General features: G+C 41.5%; 1 protein-coding gene across 2 annotated transcripts in view; it reads right to left on the minus strand.

Moving 5' to 3' along the window:
• The window catches only part of HK3 (hexokinase 3), a 61541-nt gene that overhangs the window by 20092 nt on the left and 25714 nt on the right, over positions 1-15735 (minus strand). For both annotated transcript variants that reach the window (XM_075209145.1, XM_075209146.1), the window contains exons 3-5: positions 11681-11843; positions 3995-4137; positions 2662-2781 (exon numbers count right to left, since the gene is read on the minus strand). In XM_075209145.1, coding sequence (XP_075065246.1) covers positions 2662-2781; positions 3995-4137; positions 11681-11843 — 426 coding nt within the window. The remainder of the gene's footprint in view (positions 1-2661; positions 2782-3994; positions 4138-11680; positions 11844-15735) is intronic.

Below are 15735 nucleotides of genomic sequence, written 5' to 3' on the forward strand. Positions count from 1 at the left end.
TTTAAATAGCCTACACCAATCAACTACAAAATTAAAGTCACTGGCAAGTGAACAACATTGACTATCTCATCAAAATGACACCTGTGTCAAGGGGTGGGATATACTGGGCAGCAAGTGAACAGTCTGTTCTTGAAGTTTATGTGTTGGAAGCAGAAAAAACAAAATGGGCAAGTGTAAGGATCTGAGTGACTTTAACAATGGCCAAAGTGTGATAGCTAGATGACTGGGTCAGAGCATTGCCCAAACGTTAGGTTTTGTGGGGTGTTCCCGGTATGCAGTGGTTAGTACCTACCAAAAGTGGTCCAAGGAAGGACAACCGGTAAACCCACAATGGGGTTATGGGCACCTAAGGTTCATTGATACACGTGTGAAGTGAAGCCTAGCCCATCGGGTTTAATGACACAAACTGCTGAAAAAGTTGTTGGCTTTTATAGAAAGGTCAAAAGAATTTCACACCGCACTGGGAAACCACTAAACCCCTTAAAAATCTTTGATCGTATTTATGGTATATATTCCATATTGCAAGGGAGGTTCACCCACACAGATAAATTCTCCACTATAGAAAAGGAAGAAAAAGGAAATGTGTATAAAGGGCACTCTTGTGGTTTTAAATTTGCATCTCATTAAATTGTTATGGTTCTCCATTTTAATGTATATCAATAAAGCTTTAATGCATTTTTTATGTACACATTAATGGGATGCAAATTTAAAACCACAAGAGTGCCCTTTATACACATTTCCTTCTTTTTTGTTTCTTTTTGATGGAAAGGTGTCACAACACTCAGTGCATTGCAACTTGCTGCATATGGGGCTGTGTGGTCACAGGCCGGTCAGAGTACCCATGCTCTCCCCTGTCCACTGCATCTACAATGGGCAAGTCTCATGAGTCATGTGGACGACTGTCATTTATCTGGGTAAGAGATGGCACCAGCATGCACTATGGGAAGAAAGCAAGCCGATGGAGGCCGTACTATGCTCTGGGCAATGGTCTGCTGGGGAACCTTAGATCTAGGCAATCATGGCAACCATATTCCCTGATGTCAGTGGCCTCTTTCAGCAGGATAATGGGCCCTGCCACACTGCAAATGTTGTGCAGGAATGGTTTGCGGAACATAACAGAGTTCAAGGTGTTGACTTGGCCTCCAAATTCCCCAGATCTCAAGCACCTATGGAATGTGCTGGAAAAACAAGTCCGAGCCATGGAGGTACAATTTCACAACTTACAACACTTATAGAAGAGCTGCTGTTGCCAATGTCTTGGCCAGATACCACAGAACACCTTCAGAAGCCTTGCGGAGTCCATGCCTCAATGGGCCAGTTGTTTTGGCAGCACAAGGGGGACCTACACAATAGGCAGGTGGTTTTAATGTTGTGGCTAATCAGTGTATAATGACTGTTGCAAACATATGGGACCTACTAGTTCGGGTGGACTGCCAGAACACAGGCAGTATATTATTTTGCAATCATGTTACTCAAATTTAATTAAATAATTCTACTAAAGCCTGAATTTCCAGTCTGCACCCAGAAATAACTAAAATTTCTGTACTAGCTATGGATGCTTTTCATTCTTGCTTGTTAAGTTCCTATCATTTTTTTGAAGAGAATAAACCTATTTTAGTATAAATCTATACCACCCTGACATCAGCTACATATGCAGTACCCATGTCAGGACAAGGAAAGCATGCTTTACGAGCACCTACAGTAATCAATGTATTACCCTTTATACATATGCACTACTGAGACTTTACAAGTAGTAAGCCTAGATTTTATCATCAGTCTTCAGGTTTAATGGCTTTTATAGAATAATTTCAAACAATAAAAGAGTGATAAATTGCAAGACATGGTCATAAAAAAAAAAAAAAAATACCTGGTGAGAGTAGTGGAAGGTTACAAGTGTCATTTATAAACCTTCTAAAATAAACTTAGTTCCAATAATATTCAAGTGTTGATTGTATTTAATATCCACCTGCGTTTCAAATTCAAAAATGTATGAAAAAGTCAGCCAGATATGGACCTGTAGAGAGTAGAGAGGAGCCCAATGATGGCAGTGGGTAACAACCACCATAAGTCCAACCCTGTTCTCAAGTTACCTGGTTCAGCCACAAACAAGTGAAGAGTGGATGTGACATTTCCAAATGAATAAAAGTGCATACCGAACACAGATATACAATTATAAATACAGTGCACTGTCCAGTCTATTTTGGTCATCATGTAAAGTGTATTTTAACCATCAATGTCCGCACACTTTGTTTGACAGTGCTGGACTTAAAAGCCTATTCTGATACCCACCAGAAGACTCAAACACTGTATGTGCCCCACAGGTGTTGACGTTGTGAAATATCTACAGTTGTGAACAGCAATTTATGCCAATGACCAGTTGATCAGAATAAAGATCTGGTTCCTGCCGAAGAGGTTGGGTCAGGATCATTTCAAGAAAAGGGCATTTACCCTGGACCCAAACATTAATCACTCTAGTAATGGAGCCTAGATAAGAGTAGTTCCCTCAGCCACCTGGTGCCTAAGGAACACACGATTCTACCTCTTTCTAATGAGGTTCAGTTCATCAAAAAGCAGATTGCTAGCAGACCTTCTGGTTCAGAAACACTCCAACCAGATTTCCATAAAAACTTCTCCAAGTCCATCATTTAAAAATGATTTTACCTTGTCTAATTGACTTTGCACACAGGGGAATGAGAAGGTAAAGCCAAGTGGAAGAACTTTTTGCTTCAGCTTATGTTGTTCAAGGAAACGGCCGAGACATTCAGCAACATAATCAAATAACTGCAGAGACAAAGAGAAATAGGCCAAAATGTTATATTTCTGAAAAGTCATTGTAATCTGCAGTCCATGTGCAACCCAGACTTGAGCTTTCAGCTCCACTATGTGACAAAAAATAAAAGTTAATAGATAAAATATATTAAAGATTTGCAAAATGAAAATATAAGGCTTTTTTTGTATTCATTTTCTTCTGCTAGCACCATCCTGAGATCCCTGATAATTAGGCTTCACACTGCAACCCTCATAAGAGTGATTGTTAGACTCAAATTAGTGGACACTATAAACATGTATTTAAGAAATGTTAGCTTGAACAGCATCTAACCAGATATGTTACCATATAGTAGCCAATTCTGAAAAATAGGGACATTTTCAGGGATCAGTCTCCAAAACCTGAGACTGTTCCTGGAAAATAGGGACATTTGTTTACAATGTCATATACGAGTAGGAGGGAGGGACAATGACTACCATAAACTGGAGAACCTCTTAAACACAAAGCCTTTAATTCATTCCACATTATTACAGTTGGGTAGTAAGTGGGGAATAAAAGAAACAGACCATTGCTTTAGATTACAAGGTACATCATATTTCAGATCATTGTTTTGTATCAAAGAAGTGTTTTATTGCATTTCAGTGCTCACAATAAATGCATATATTAATTTATAACATAATATATGATTTAATCTTTGAGATGTATTTAATAGAAAGCACTCCCCTGGTGGTCCAATGGGGACCATTAGTGAACAGCAATGTAAGATCACCACTCTCCAGTCAAGAGCATAGGGACAGACAGCAAGGTTGTCATGAACCCTGGAGGACAGATGCTTGTGGAAGGGAATGCAAAGGTGGAGCTCAGAGCTATTGGCACTGCATGACTGCACCCAAAGTATCTGGCTTCAAACATTATGCAACTGCATGGTCTCCCAGTTACCATACAATGAACTTGATATGTTAATGCAATACTACCACCATTGCATACAGTATATTAATAAGGAAGTGGTGTTCAGCATTTACACACACACATCATGATCAGCTCCGGAAACACCAGCTATACAGGTACAAATATTTACCTATATTGGCAAAGAGTGAATACCTTTTTAATTAAAAAAAAAAAATTCAGAACTTTTAACATTAAGCAAACACATTACTGTAACACAAGCAAGAAAAAAAACAGAGCATAGCATTACTATCACACTGAAAATGCTCTACTTGGATTTACCTGTTCTCCTGTCCCAATCATTACTTCCTCAGGAATGCTATATTCTTCACTGCCCATCTCTACTCCTCTAGAGCCGTCTAACTTCACCTTGAGAATACGGAAATGAGCTCCACCAATATCAAGAGCCAAGAAATCACCACATTCTGTAAAAGAACCATGACAGGAAACAAATCGGGTATAAGAAGGTAAACATGAAGCTTACTTAACAGACAACAAAATAATTCCTTAATCAACATGAATTGACCCTTACATCATTATAGTATTTACCTGCATGCATACTATGATATTTCATTTACCCTTTAATCCCTGTATCTATTTGCAGAGATCGGCCACAAAGACCCAGTTCTAGTACATGTAAATAAGGGCTATTTAAGATACATTTATTTTTTCTTAGCAATATTTCAAGTTCTAATGCATTTTCTAAGTTGGTATAGCGGTCCATAGTATCAAACCCCTCATACCATCTCACCCAACCACTGCTTAAAAACAGCCAACTTTATGAAAACGACTATCTACAAGCAAAAATGGACAGATCACAACTCCCAACATTTACACAGGCAAAACCCAAGACAACTTAAGCCCCATCTCAGATTCATACACAAGATAAACTATACTTCACTTAGCAGTGCATTTGCACCACAACCTTCCTGCAACAGACATAAGTTATCAGTGTTATTAAGCAACCATATTAAATCACCATCCCTCACTTTGTGGTTTCCTGATTGCTTCCATTTCCTTCCTCACATCATGCAATTATTCCTCTGTCACAGCCACTAACAACCCATAACCTCCCACAGAACCGTAAGACTCATTTCCTGAAATACTGTGCTGCTGTGAGTAGTCCAATAATTGCAACAGGTTGTTTGTTCTATCCCCACCCACTTCAAAATTGTTCACAACCCAGACACACAGCAGATGGAGATTGCTCTGGCCAATTACATATTTATAAGGCCGTTGTAGCAAATATTGCTAATAAAGCAGTTCAATCAATTATTGGCATGATGATCTGTGACCCCACATGGGTCAGAATATTATCATCCTATATTTACATACTGCCATCATATTGCATAGCTCTTTACAATCCATAATGTTTATTTTTTCACATCATATATGTAGAATTTTGTCAGTTGGTCACAGCCTTTGCTTTCTCTATAAAAAAAAATAATTTACTTTGGGTAGGTGTTTCTTTGCATGTCACATCAGATAGACAGGCAGACATGTGACTAGTGACTACATCACCCATATTGTTCTGAACACTGATCTTAATCATGAAAACATTCTATTGTACTTTTAGTTTTACAGTATGCGGAATGATAATAGGCAGATAAAGGTGTGTGTGTGGTCACCATCACTCAGCAGTATAACAATCATTATCAGATATGCTATTTATTACAGTTTGTCGTGCAATACAAGAAAAGAGGAAATAAAAACTCTGGTAATATCTTGCCACACTTCCTTAAACCCACTGGTAGTTACACAAACAATTATGAAGCTGTGAGATAAATTATCTGACTGATAAAGAGAATCATCCCATAGAATAACTATTACTCCAATAAAGAATGTAAGCTTTAGAAGCGTCAGGTATCTTACAGAGCACAAACATAAAAAGGGGAGTACACATAGTTCTCATGTCAGCCCTGAATAGCCCCATTTAATTACTGAATGTGATGCACTTGATGTTTAACCCTGCACTCGCCAAACTGTAATAATACTCCCTAATCCAGGACTGTCAGCATGCTGTGCCAGCTGACAGCTGGTAGGGTATGCTAGGACTTGTAGTTTCACAACACCTGGAGAGTAACAGCTTGTTCAGACCTGTTAATCCACCCCAGATGGTTTATATTAACAATATATTTCAGAGAAATCTAACTCATCCCTGCAGAGGTGACCTGTCCTGCAGAACATACAAGTATACTCCCTTTACAGCAAGAGTGAAAAAAACATGCATATATTAACATATTTATTAATAAAATAGAGTAAACCTGTTTTGTGTGTGTGTGTATATATTCCGGTAGGTAGTAACCCAGCAAGTACACTAAAAGCACCAACCAATCACCTAACTAGGTACCATTCTGTACAGTAATTAATAAAAAGGGGGATTTTTTTGTTAATATCATTCATTATGCTCAGGTAGCTCCAATAGTAAATAAAGTGGGAAGTTACGGAGCAGAGCGTTTTCTACAGGGCGGAATGGGTTGTATTGGATTAGGAGGGGAGAACTCTCTACCTGTGACCTCAATCATATAGGGTTTAATATGATAAGCTTTTGCTCTAAGGAATTTGCTCTTGCCGTTTTCCACATGAAACACGACATAGACAAACCGCTCTGACAATTGTGCAAGCATCAGGATCATTGATCCCTCTGCCTGCGTGGCTCTGCTGTTCATATAAGCAGAAGTATAGATTGCTGATCAGTCTAACATGCCAGAAAAATCATGTACACATTTTCTTTTCTCTTTCTTCTGCAGAAACTGTGCTTGTTTGTAATATCTGTCAATTGATGCAGGCAATGGCTAGGCGGCTTTTGTAAATATATTGTAATGTTGTTTGTAAAATAAGAAGTGTTTGTGTGCACATTAAAATAAATAAATCCTTGCTTGCTGGGGCCCTGAAGAATTGTTTAACCACTCATAGGGGTATATTTACTAAACTGCAGGTATGAAAAAGTGGAGATGTTGCCTATACCAGCCAATCAGATTCTAGCCGTCATTTTGTAGAATGTACTACATAAATGATAACTGGAATCTTATTCTATAGGCGACATCTCCACTTTTCCAAATCCGCAGTTTAGTAAATCTAGCCCTTAGTCTCCGATAGAAAATGTGGGACAAGTGCATTGCAATGGCAACCGGGTTCTGCTTGTTTTCAGAGATATCTTACCCGAGTTCAACCTCTCAGAGCTATCTCCACTTTACCAGAACCTAAGCCCACAAACTTGCCCAAACAGTACTTTTAGTTTTTAGACGTGTTTGATAAAGTCCTTTCGGAGCATTTGCCTCCTCATTGGCCGTGGGACTGCCCCATTGAGCTTCAGCCAGGGAAGACAACTCCCAGAGGTCGTGTATACCCCCTGTCTTTACCCGAGACCCGGTCCATGTCCGAGTGCATCAAGGAAAATCTTCAACGGGGCTTTATCAGACCTTCCTCCTTGCCTGCCGGAGTGGATTTCTTCTTTGTGAAGAAAAAGGATGGCTCTCTGAGGCCGTGTAGTTTCCCATGAAACCCAGCAGTAGGTGTGCAGTGCTCACCTTAACAGGGGGAAGGGGTACTGTCACACAACGGGCAATCGGGCTTCACACCCAATACCCAGCACCCTCACCTGTCTCAGCCGTCCACCTGCTCCGTCCTGGCCGCGGCCGTCGTTCTATTCATTTTCTCTGACCCTCTCCTATTGGTTAAAGGTTTTGACTCCGAAGTTTAAAAGGCACCTCCCCTGTATGTTTGGTGCCTGTTCTTTTAGTTACCTCCTTGGTGCTAGACGTGGCTTCTTTTACACTGCTAACTTCAGAACTGACACTTCCTAAGTGTTCCTGCCGCCATCCCAGTGGTAATCTGTCGTCTGCAGAGCTGACACTCTATTCTGCACTTCATCCTTCGTTCCAGTGGTATCTGCCCCTTCTACTCTTCTCCACGTATTGTCTGCCATTGCTGACCATCTTTGCATGTTCCTCTAAGGGGTTTCGCCTGGTACTCCTAGTAAGGGCCGCGGCCTGCGAGATAGACGCAGCAAAGACCAAACCAACTTGCGGCTGTTCCCTGGTGAATATCGTCTCCACGTTAGACTCCGCCCCTTACTGGAGTAGTGCAAATCTAGGCAAACCATAGGATCCCGCCTCCCGATCCGTGACACTCTACTATCAATAATTGAACTTTTCTACATTTCTAGAAAACGATGCTTTTCCCTTTTGTCATTATCTACCACTCCTTTGTTCTGTATCTCCTGTAGGCTCCACCAAGATGTTGGGCGGTTTCCTATTCATAATTACTGATAACATCTGCCTAAAAATGTAATTTAAAAGCCATTAAAGTAAGTTTTTGTTTCACAGTGATATGTGCAACATACATCATACGTTCAACATGAAAGAGCTATAGTAAAATTGAGTCCTTTAAATATATCTATCAAGACTGCCCTGTGGGATGCACACACAATAATACACCCTGTGGGATAGTGTATGTTTTTCCCATTCTTTTTGGAAAAATCCACACTTTTGTTAGGGCTCATTTTCTGTTTTCTATGGTGTGGACTTTAACTGGGCCAGTCAAGGATGATCAAGTTCCACTTGTTGAGCTACTCCATTATAAGATTTGCTGTATGCTTATAATTATTGCCAAGCTGAAAAGCAAATCATCACCACCACATGTCTTTCCTGCACCCCTGGCTTCCTTGATGTCACCCTCCCATACAAGTCATGTTTTCCTAATCATCTCATTGTGGAACTGTCAGCATTTCCCCATAGCTTCAGCCAGAGACCTCTATAATTGTTTGTCATAGCCCTTACACTGACCTCCCTCCGCATTTTCATTAACCCCCAGCAAATGACTTTGGAGTGATGGTTTGACCAAGGCATTGTCTTGGTAGCATCACACTGTTTTCATCTCACAAATAAGTACCTATCGCCCCCAGGGATATCCAATCTAATTCTTAAATATCTTTATCCCAGTTTTACTCCAGTTGCTTTATACTATAAACAAGAAACAATTCATCTTTCATGATGGTGTATTCAAGACAATTTCTTATATCTGAGAAACTATTTGATGGATACTACAAATGGTTTACCAATGTATACAATAAAGGGTTTTTCTGCATCCTCTTTAATCACTGGATTTTTTTACAGTGAAAAAGTGAAGTGTCACGGGCACTAGGAGTCTTTACCCAGGGATCACCAGGTGATAAGCTTACCAGAGCAATATAGGTGGTATTATGGTACTCTGGTAGCGGGGTGATCACGGAACAGAAAATAGCAGATGATGAGATGCTCCGGAAAGTCTATGAATAGCAGCACTGGTAATATACAGATAGTAGTACACGAGGAACTGAATGGACAAAGGAAACGTGAGGGTAGTCAGTGGTCTGCGTTAGCAAGTTGTACCACTGCTATAGTGAGGAGGAATGTCCAGCAGCAACGAGGAGGTGATGAGAGTCAGCGGTCTGCGTTTAGCAAGTTGTACCGCTGTCTATGTGAAGAAATGGAATCCAGGTGGAGGTATCCGGGAAGTCAGTGGTCTGCGTTAGCAAGTTGTACCACTGCTATGTGAAAGGATACTAGAAACAGTTGACTCGGGAAACAGGGATCAGTGGTCTGCCTCTAGCAAGTTGTACCACTGAATATATATGTGAGGAGGAGCACGGGGAGAGACTGCAACACAGGAGATACACGGGCACCTTAAACTTGATCCACAATAATATGCACAATATATAAATGACTGAACAGCACTGTAATAATAGAAAGTCTCTTGAGGTAATCCGGCACAAGATAACACAGTCAATGATGGCAGTAGACTCAGCGGATAACAACTCCAGAGAAGAACCAACACAGTCCAGCAAGATATGCAATACACCAGCACAGTCAATGAGAAGTATGTATACCGTGGTTCAGAAGCAGGCTGTCAGACAGGAGTGCAGAGATACCTGAACGGCAGGAGGCCGGCAGGAAGCGAAGTCCCTGGATGGGTGAAGCGGTAGTCAAGTAGGTGCAGCGCACAGGTAGGTAGACCAGCAGGGAAACGAATACACAGGAATCAGTAGAGTGTGGAACTGGACTCCTGGAGGACCCTGAAGAATAGCGATGGTCTAGCTGGAAGGTAAGTAGTGAGACACGAATCCAATGCTGACAGGCGGGTAGAGACCAGCGGGAACACAGGAAAGCATGGAGAGTGGATCAGCAGTTGAAGGACGAGTAGAGATGAGGAGAAGCGGCAGCAGGACTCTGCGGACACACAGAGGTAGCCAATAGCAACCAGCAGGTGCAGTAACGATGGCACACGGGAGAGCAGAGTTGAGCTGGTACTGATGATCACGGAGAGTAGCGGATAGCAATAGTAGTGGCAGTCTCGAGGAAACACGGGAGAGTTGAGATGAGCTGAAGACTGAAGCGCACAGAGGCAGCGGATAGGAATCAGCCAACAGTCACGATAAAACACAGACGAGTTGCAGGTTGTAGACTGTAGTGCACGGAGGCAGCGGATAGGAATCAGCTAACAGTCCTGATGGAACACAGACGAGTTGCAGGTTGAAGACTGTAGTGCACGGAGGCAGCGGATAGGAATCAGCTAACAGTCACGATGATGCACAGGTGAGTAGATGTAGATTGAAGACTGTAGTGCACGGAGGCAGCGGATAGGAATCAGCTAACAGTCACAATGATATATGATAGAGATGAAGTGGCTTGAAGACTGTAGTGCACGGAGGCAGCGGATAGGAATCAGCTAACAGTCACGATGATACACAGGAAGGTAGAAGTGGTATGGGAACCACAGTAGTAGAAGTGGTTTGGAAACCACAGAGGTAGAAGTGGTTTGGAAACCACAGGAATCAGCAGCGCTGAATACACGAGGAAACACAGGAACACCTTCAGAGGCTCATGGGGAATGAGACTCCTAGATCAGGCAACGTGGTATTGACCACAGGTGCTTAATATAGGGAGTGTTGCCTGATCTGCCAATTAAGTTAAAGGAACATACACTGAAGGGTTAGAAAGGGCTGCGCATGCGCAGACCCTCAGGATGGCGGACGGCCACGGTTCCTAAATGTCCGGGAAGAAGCACTCACAGTCCGGTGAGTGACATGAAGTATGTGATATCACTGACACATCCTATTTGTCACATGACATTTTTAGGAAGCAGCAGGCCCGGCGCTCTTATTAGGCAAGGTTAGGCACTTGCCTAGGGCGCCGGGCTCTGGAGGGCGCCTGGAGGGCGCCACAAGAATGTAAATTACTTTAAAACTGTGCGGCGACCGCTGACCATACCTGTCACGGCCACCGCACAGCATTCAGATGCACGGGGGAGGGGGGAGAGGCTATTGCTCACCACCGCCGCCTCTCTGCTCCGTCTCCTCCCCTCCACTCACTAGTGTCAGTGAGTGGAGGGGAGGAGACGGAGCAGAGAGGCGGCGGTGGTGTGACAAGGTAAGGAAAGACGGGGTGAGAAGGGCGCCGATTTTTGCGGGGGGGGGGGTGGCGACAATTTTTGCGGGTGGGGGGAGGATTGCGCCGTTTTTTTAAAAATGCCTAGGGCACCATGGACCCTAGTACCGGCCCTGGGAAGCAGTATATGAAAAGTTGGGAAGGGTGTGACATTATTATTACTTATTATGTACTGTATTTCATTTTTGAGCAAATCTCTTATCAGTAAACTGTAAATCGATTAAAGGATTGCCCATGACTTGGTGAAAGAGACAACCATATAAAGCACAAGATACAGTAAAATAAATGATAATTATTATTACACAGTAATGAAAAATAAAGTGCAAACATTGTACATAGTACTGTAAAGAAGTAAAAGGATAATAAACTTTCATAGTGAAAAATGGAGGTACAAAGACTTGCTTAAGAGAGCTTACAATTTAAATGATCACCATATATTGATAGAAAAGATATTGCCTTGAATAACTGAACACTAAGAGAGAGCGCACTGTTGTATTATTGCTGTGAACAGATCACAGTACAAGAAAAAGAAACAACTTACCAGTGCCATCTGGAGTTGAGCGGACATACGTAGGAAGCATTTTTAATGTTGATGGTCTCTCTGGGTTTGTCATTAGTCCCCTTTCCATATTGTCTGACATCAGATCTCTCACCGTCTTCAGCTGCGCTGGGGACAGGAAAAATGGCTGCAGACATCTCTGAACCTGCACAAAAGAAAAAAAAAATATCACATAAAGGGACCTATTTATTAAACCTAATTTTCATGTCAATTCCCCGAAAACTGCTGTTTTGGGGGAAGAGACGCCAATTGAAGTATATGCCTCATCTATCAACAGTGCATCGCAGCAGATCTTTGCACTTTTTTTCGTAATACATAGCAGTCCCCATAGGCACAAGGCTTCTGTGGATCGCACAGCAGCTTGGGGAACGAAGAGGCAGTGAACAGGTAAGTGTTTAACTTTTTTCGTGACTGCTGCTCCTGTGGAGCTTTTTAATAAATATGAGAAATAGTTCAATCCTTATCAATGTGAAAAGGATTGAAAACTTTTTTTCATTTTATGCGGCTGTTGATAAATGTGCCCCAAAGTCTGTAAACTAACACACTAAATGTGGGATTCTTGGCAATAAAATAAAGCACATGACATGCAGATGAAAAGCAATAACCACTGACATAAGAGATGATCTTTTTTGGATACTATTTTTTTTAAATAAATATCTGCATGGCTTATTTCTTTCTATTATCCCTTTCTTCCTGCTCAAACTTCAAAATGTGCTTTGTTTTTAAGGATTGTCTCCTACTCTCTTATGTTTCAGTTTATTTTTTTGTATTGCACCTATTTATTATGGGGAAGCAGGGCCGGATTAAGGGAATGGAGGCCCCTGGGCTAAGGGGGCCTCCATTCCCCCGTGAGGGCCCCCCCCCCCGTGATCCGAGCTGCCCGCCCCCTCGTCACTTACCTCCTTCTCCGGCGCGCTGTACGGTCTTTACTGAGGAGATCTCGTGAGAGTGAGAGTCACGAGATCTCCTCAGTAAGGAGACTACAGCTTGCTGGAGAAGGACCGCAGTGAAAGTGCTCAGCAGCACTGATCGCGCCGCGGGCGCCCCCGACCGATCAATACTGCTGCTGAGCACTTTCAAGGGCCCCCTGATGCCATAGGCCCCTGAGCTGTAGCCCAGTTAGCCCTATGGTTAATCCGGCCCTGTGGGGAAGCGCATAGATTTGAGGCCAGGATAGCGGTGTCTACAGGGGTGCAAAATATTGCATCCTCTGACAGGCAGAACAAAGCTTTGCTGACTGAGCGGAGGAATCCAAAAATGAAAATGTGCAGGTTCAGATTATTTAGATGTGATTCAAAGGGTGGAAAAAACGCATATAGCATTCCATGGTTTGTTGAACCAGGTACTGGCTTATAATTTTACTAGGATGCCTTTATCACTTTATATTGGAAAGTACAATTGTAGACAAATTGAAATTTATGTAATAAAAAAATCAAACACATAAAAGTGAAGTGTAATAAAGACAGCATCCCAATGTACTATCACTGTTATAATTAATTTAACACATAAGGCTGAACTTAATAGTATCTTAGGAGCAAAATGGAACTAGTGAACGTAATGAAGAGGGTGGCCCTAAGCTGAAAGTAGGGTGGACTTCCAAGTGACCTTTCTGCTTCTTCCACCATGCAGGACATACAAAAGATCGCACAGAGCGCAGAATAAAATGATTATGCTCCATATTTTTTGGTTCAAAGTTTAGTGAGTGAAACAGGAAGACAAATGATAGGAAGTAAAACCAGACATACATTTATAGATGTGTTAATTTGCTTGCTCCTTGTGAACAAATGTTTATTCTTATGAAAAGATACTTTTTTGATTTGGCACTGTCTCGGGGGCAATTTTATGTTTTAAAATATGTCGAGACAACAGTAAAAATATAAAATATATCCCCACATGAAGTGGTAACTGCATAGAACAGAACTGGCAGTGCTATTCAATAGAGTCACACAGAAATATATATACGCTAAATAAAAGAAATTAAGATGGCATATTTACATGAAATCTCAGGTGCATGTATTATTCTGAGAATTTGGTAGCTTTCCACTAGAAACTTTCAATTGGTAACAAATTGTATTGAACACTGATTATCAACATCCTAGCATGGGAAAAAAGAAGCTGCCTCATTAACCACAAAGGCTATCTTCAGTTCCCGTTTTTGTTTTCCAAGCAAATAGGAAACAGAAGATACAGTACTCGTAATGTTTTTAGATATTTTATCAAATTAAAAACACAACCTTAGAGTTTCTAAAATTTTTATGCAAATTACAAAGTTCAGCAAATTCAGCAAACAAAAATATAATGATAATTTGTCCACTGGATGACAATGTTCTTTAACTTGTATTTAATTTTACTTAGCAACATGGCATTCCAAATGCAAATCACGGAATTTTGTTCCCTGTGCCACAATGACATGATCATGGCATTGCCATGGGGCAAGGTGAAAATGGCCTGATTCATGGCACCCCCTGCACTTAACACTTGATCCCAAGGGTAGGAATGGATCTGCTCATGACAGCATACCTCCCAACTTGGAACTTTTCAAATCGAGAAGAAAAAGGGTTGTTCACACTATGCTGGAGGTGTGGCATCATCACGTTGGGGGTATGCCGCTGTTACAAAAGGCATGCCTAGTGCTTCTCCCCTCCCCTCACTGTAAAGGCCCATACATTGCTACAGGCACCAGTAGCAAGATCATGTGGCATCCATCGTGCACATCGGAGCGACAGTGAGTGGAACATCTCCAAAGATTCCTGTACTAGAAGTTGGGACAAAGGTTCAACCTGTCGGGACAGTACACTTAAATTGGGTCTCTCTTGCCTAAATTGGGATTACCAATAATTACCGATAACAAGCAATCATCATCAGCAGCTATTTATGTAGCGCCACTAATTCCGCTGCGCTGTACAGAGAACTCACTCACATTAATCCCTGCTCCATTGGAGCTTACAGTCTAAATTCCCTAACAAATTCACAGAGACCAAGAGAGACTAAGGTCAATTTTAATAGTAGACAACTAACCTACTAATGTTTTTGGATTGTGGGAGGAAACCGGAGCACCCAGAAGAAGCACCCACAGACATGGGGAGAACATACAAACTCCACACAGATAAGGCCATGGTCGCTGCCCACAGCAATAGTTGTTTCTTTTTTTATAGCAAATCTAGTGATTGTTCTTTGAACATTTTGAAGAGAAAATGCAAAAATATTTACATATAAATAAAAAGTATTTTGCATTTAACGCTTCACAAAACCCCACATTAACAAACAAAATATTAATAAATGTTCAATTATAAAAAACAAACAAAAGGAATTGTTAGTTATAATTATATATTATACATAGACTCTGAGCAATTGAACTTTACTGTTGATCAGCACTGCCTGCTGTGTGTAAATATATTCGCTGTATCACACCGCAATTTATTTCTTTATCCAAATATAGAAGATAAAAAGATATAGGGGCCTATTTATTAAACATTATTTTGTCTTAAATCCTATGGGAATGGCTGATTCTGCAGGATTAGGCAATTTTAAGCATTGGTTCTATTTAACAACAGTGTCACGCCGGAGATATCTCCAGCGTTCTCTAAATTATCTCTCAGTATCGTAGTCCCCATATCCTCTATGGAAACTGAGGTCTTGACTAATTTAGCTTAGTTTTTCAGAGCTTGTCTCTATTGGCTAACGCCATTATCAGATGTCGGTAGCAGCTCTTCCCCTATAGCAACAGCCTAGACAGAGCCAGGCTGTGCTCCTCCTCTCCTTCCCGCCATTTCAACATTTGTTGCAATGCTCAGAGAGCAGACCGAGGCAAAACCCAGATATACACTCTTTCTCCTTTGCGATCAGTGACTAGAGAGTGCTTTTTACCATTCGCAGGGCCAGCTGTTTATGGGAGCAGCTGTCCCGGTTTCAGTTAATTGGTAAATTGCTCCTTTACTACATATGTTATTGCTGTGAATAGTGGCAACAAGAGATGTTATCTAATGGGAAAAATTTGCAATGGGTCTTAAATAGACCCAATAGAATATTCACATTCG

This window comes from Mixophyes fleayi, chromosome 4 (assembly GCF_038048845.1).
Source record: "Mixophyes fleayi isolate aMixFle1 chromosome 4, aMixFle1.hap1, whole genome shotgun sequence".
Taxonomy (NCBI): domain Eukaryota; kingdom Metazoa; phylum Chordata; class Amphibia; order Anura; family Limnodynastidae; genus Mixophyes; species Mixophyes fleayi.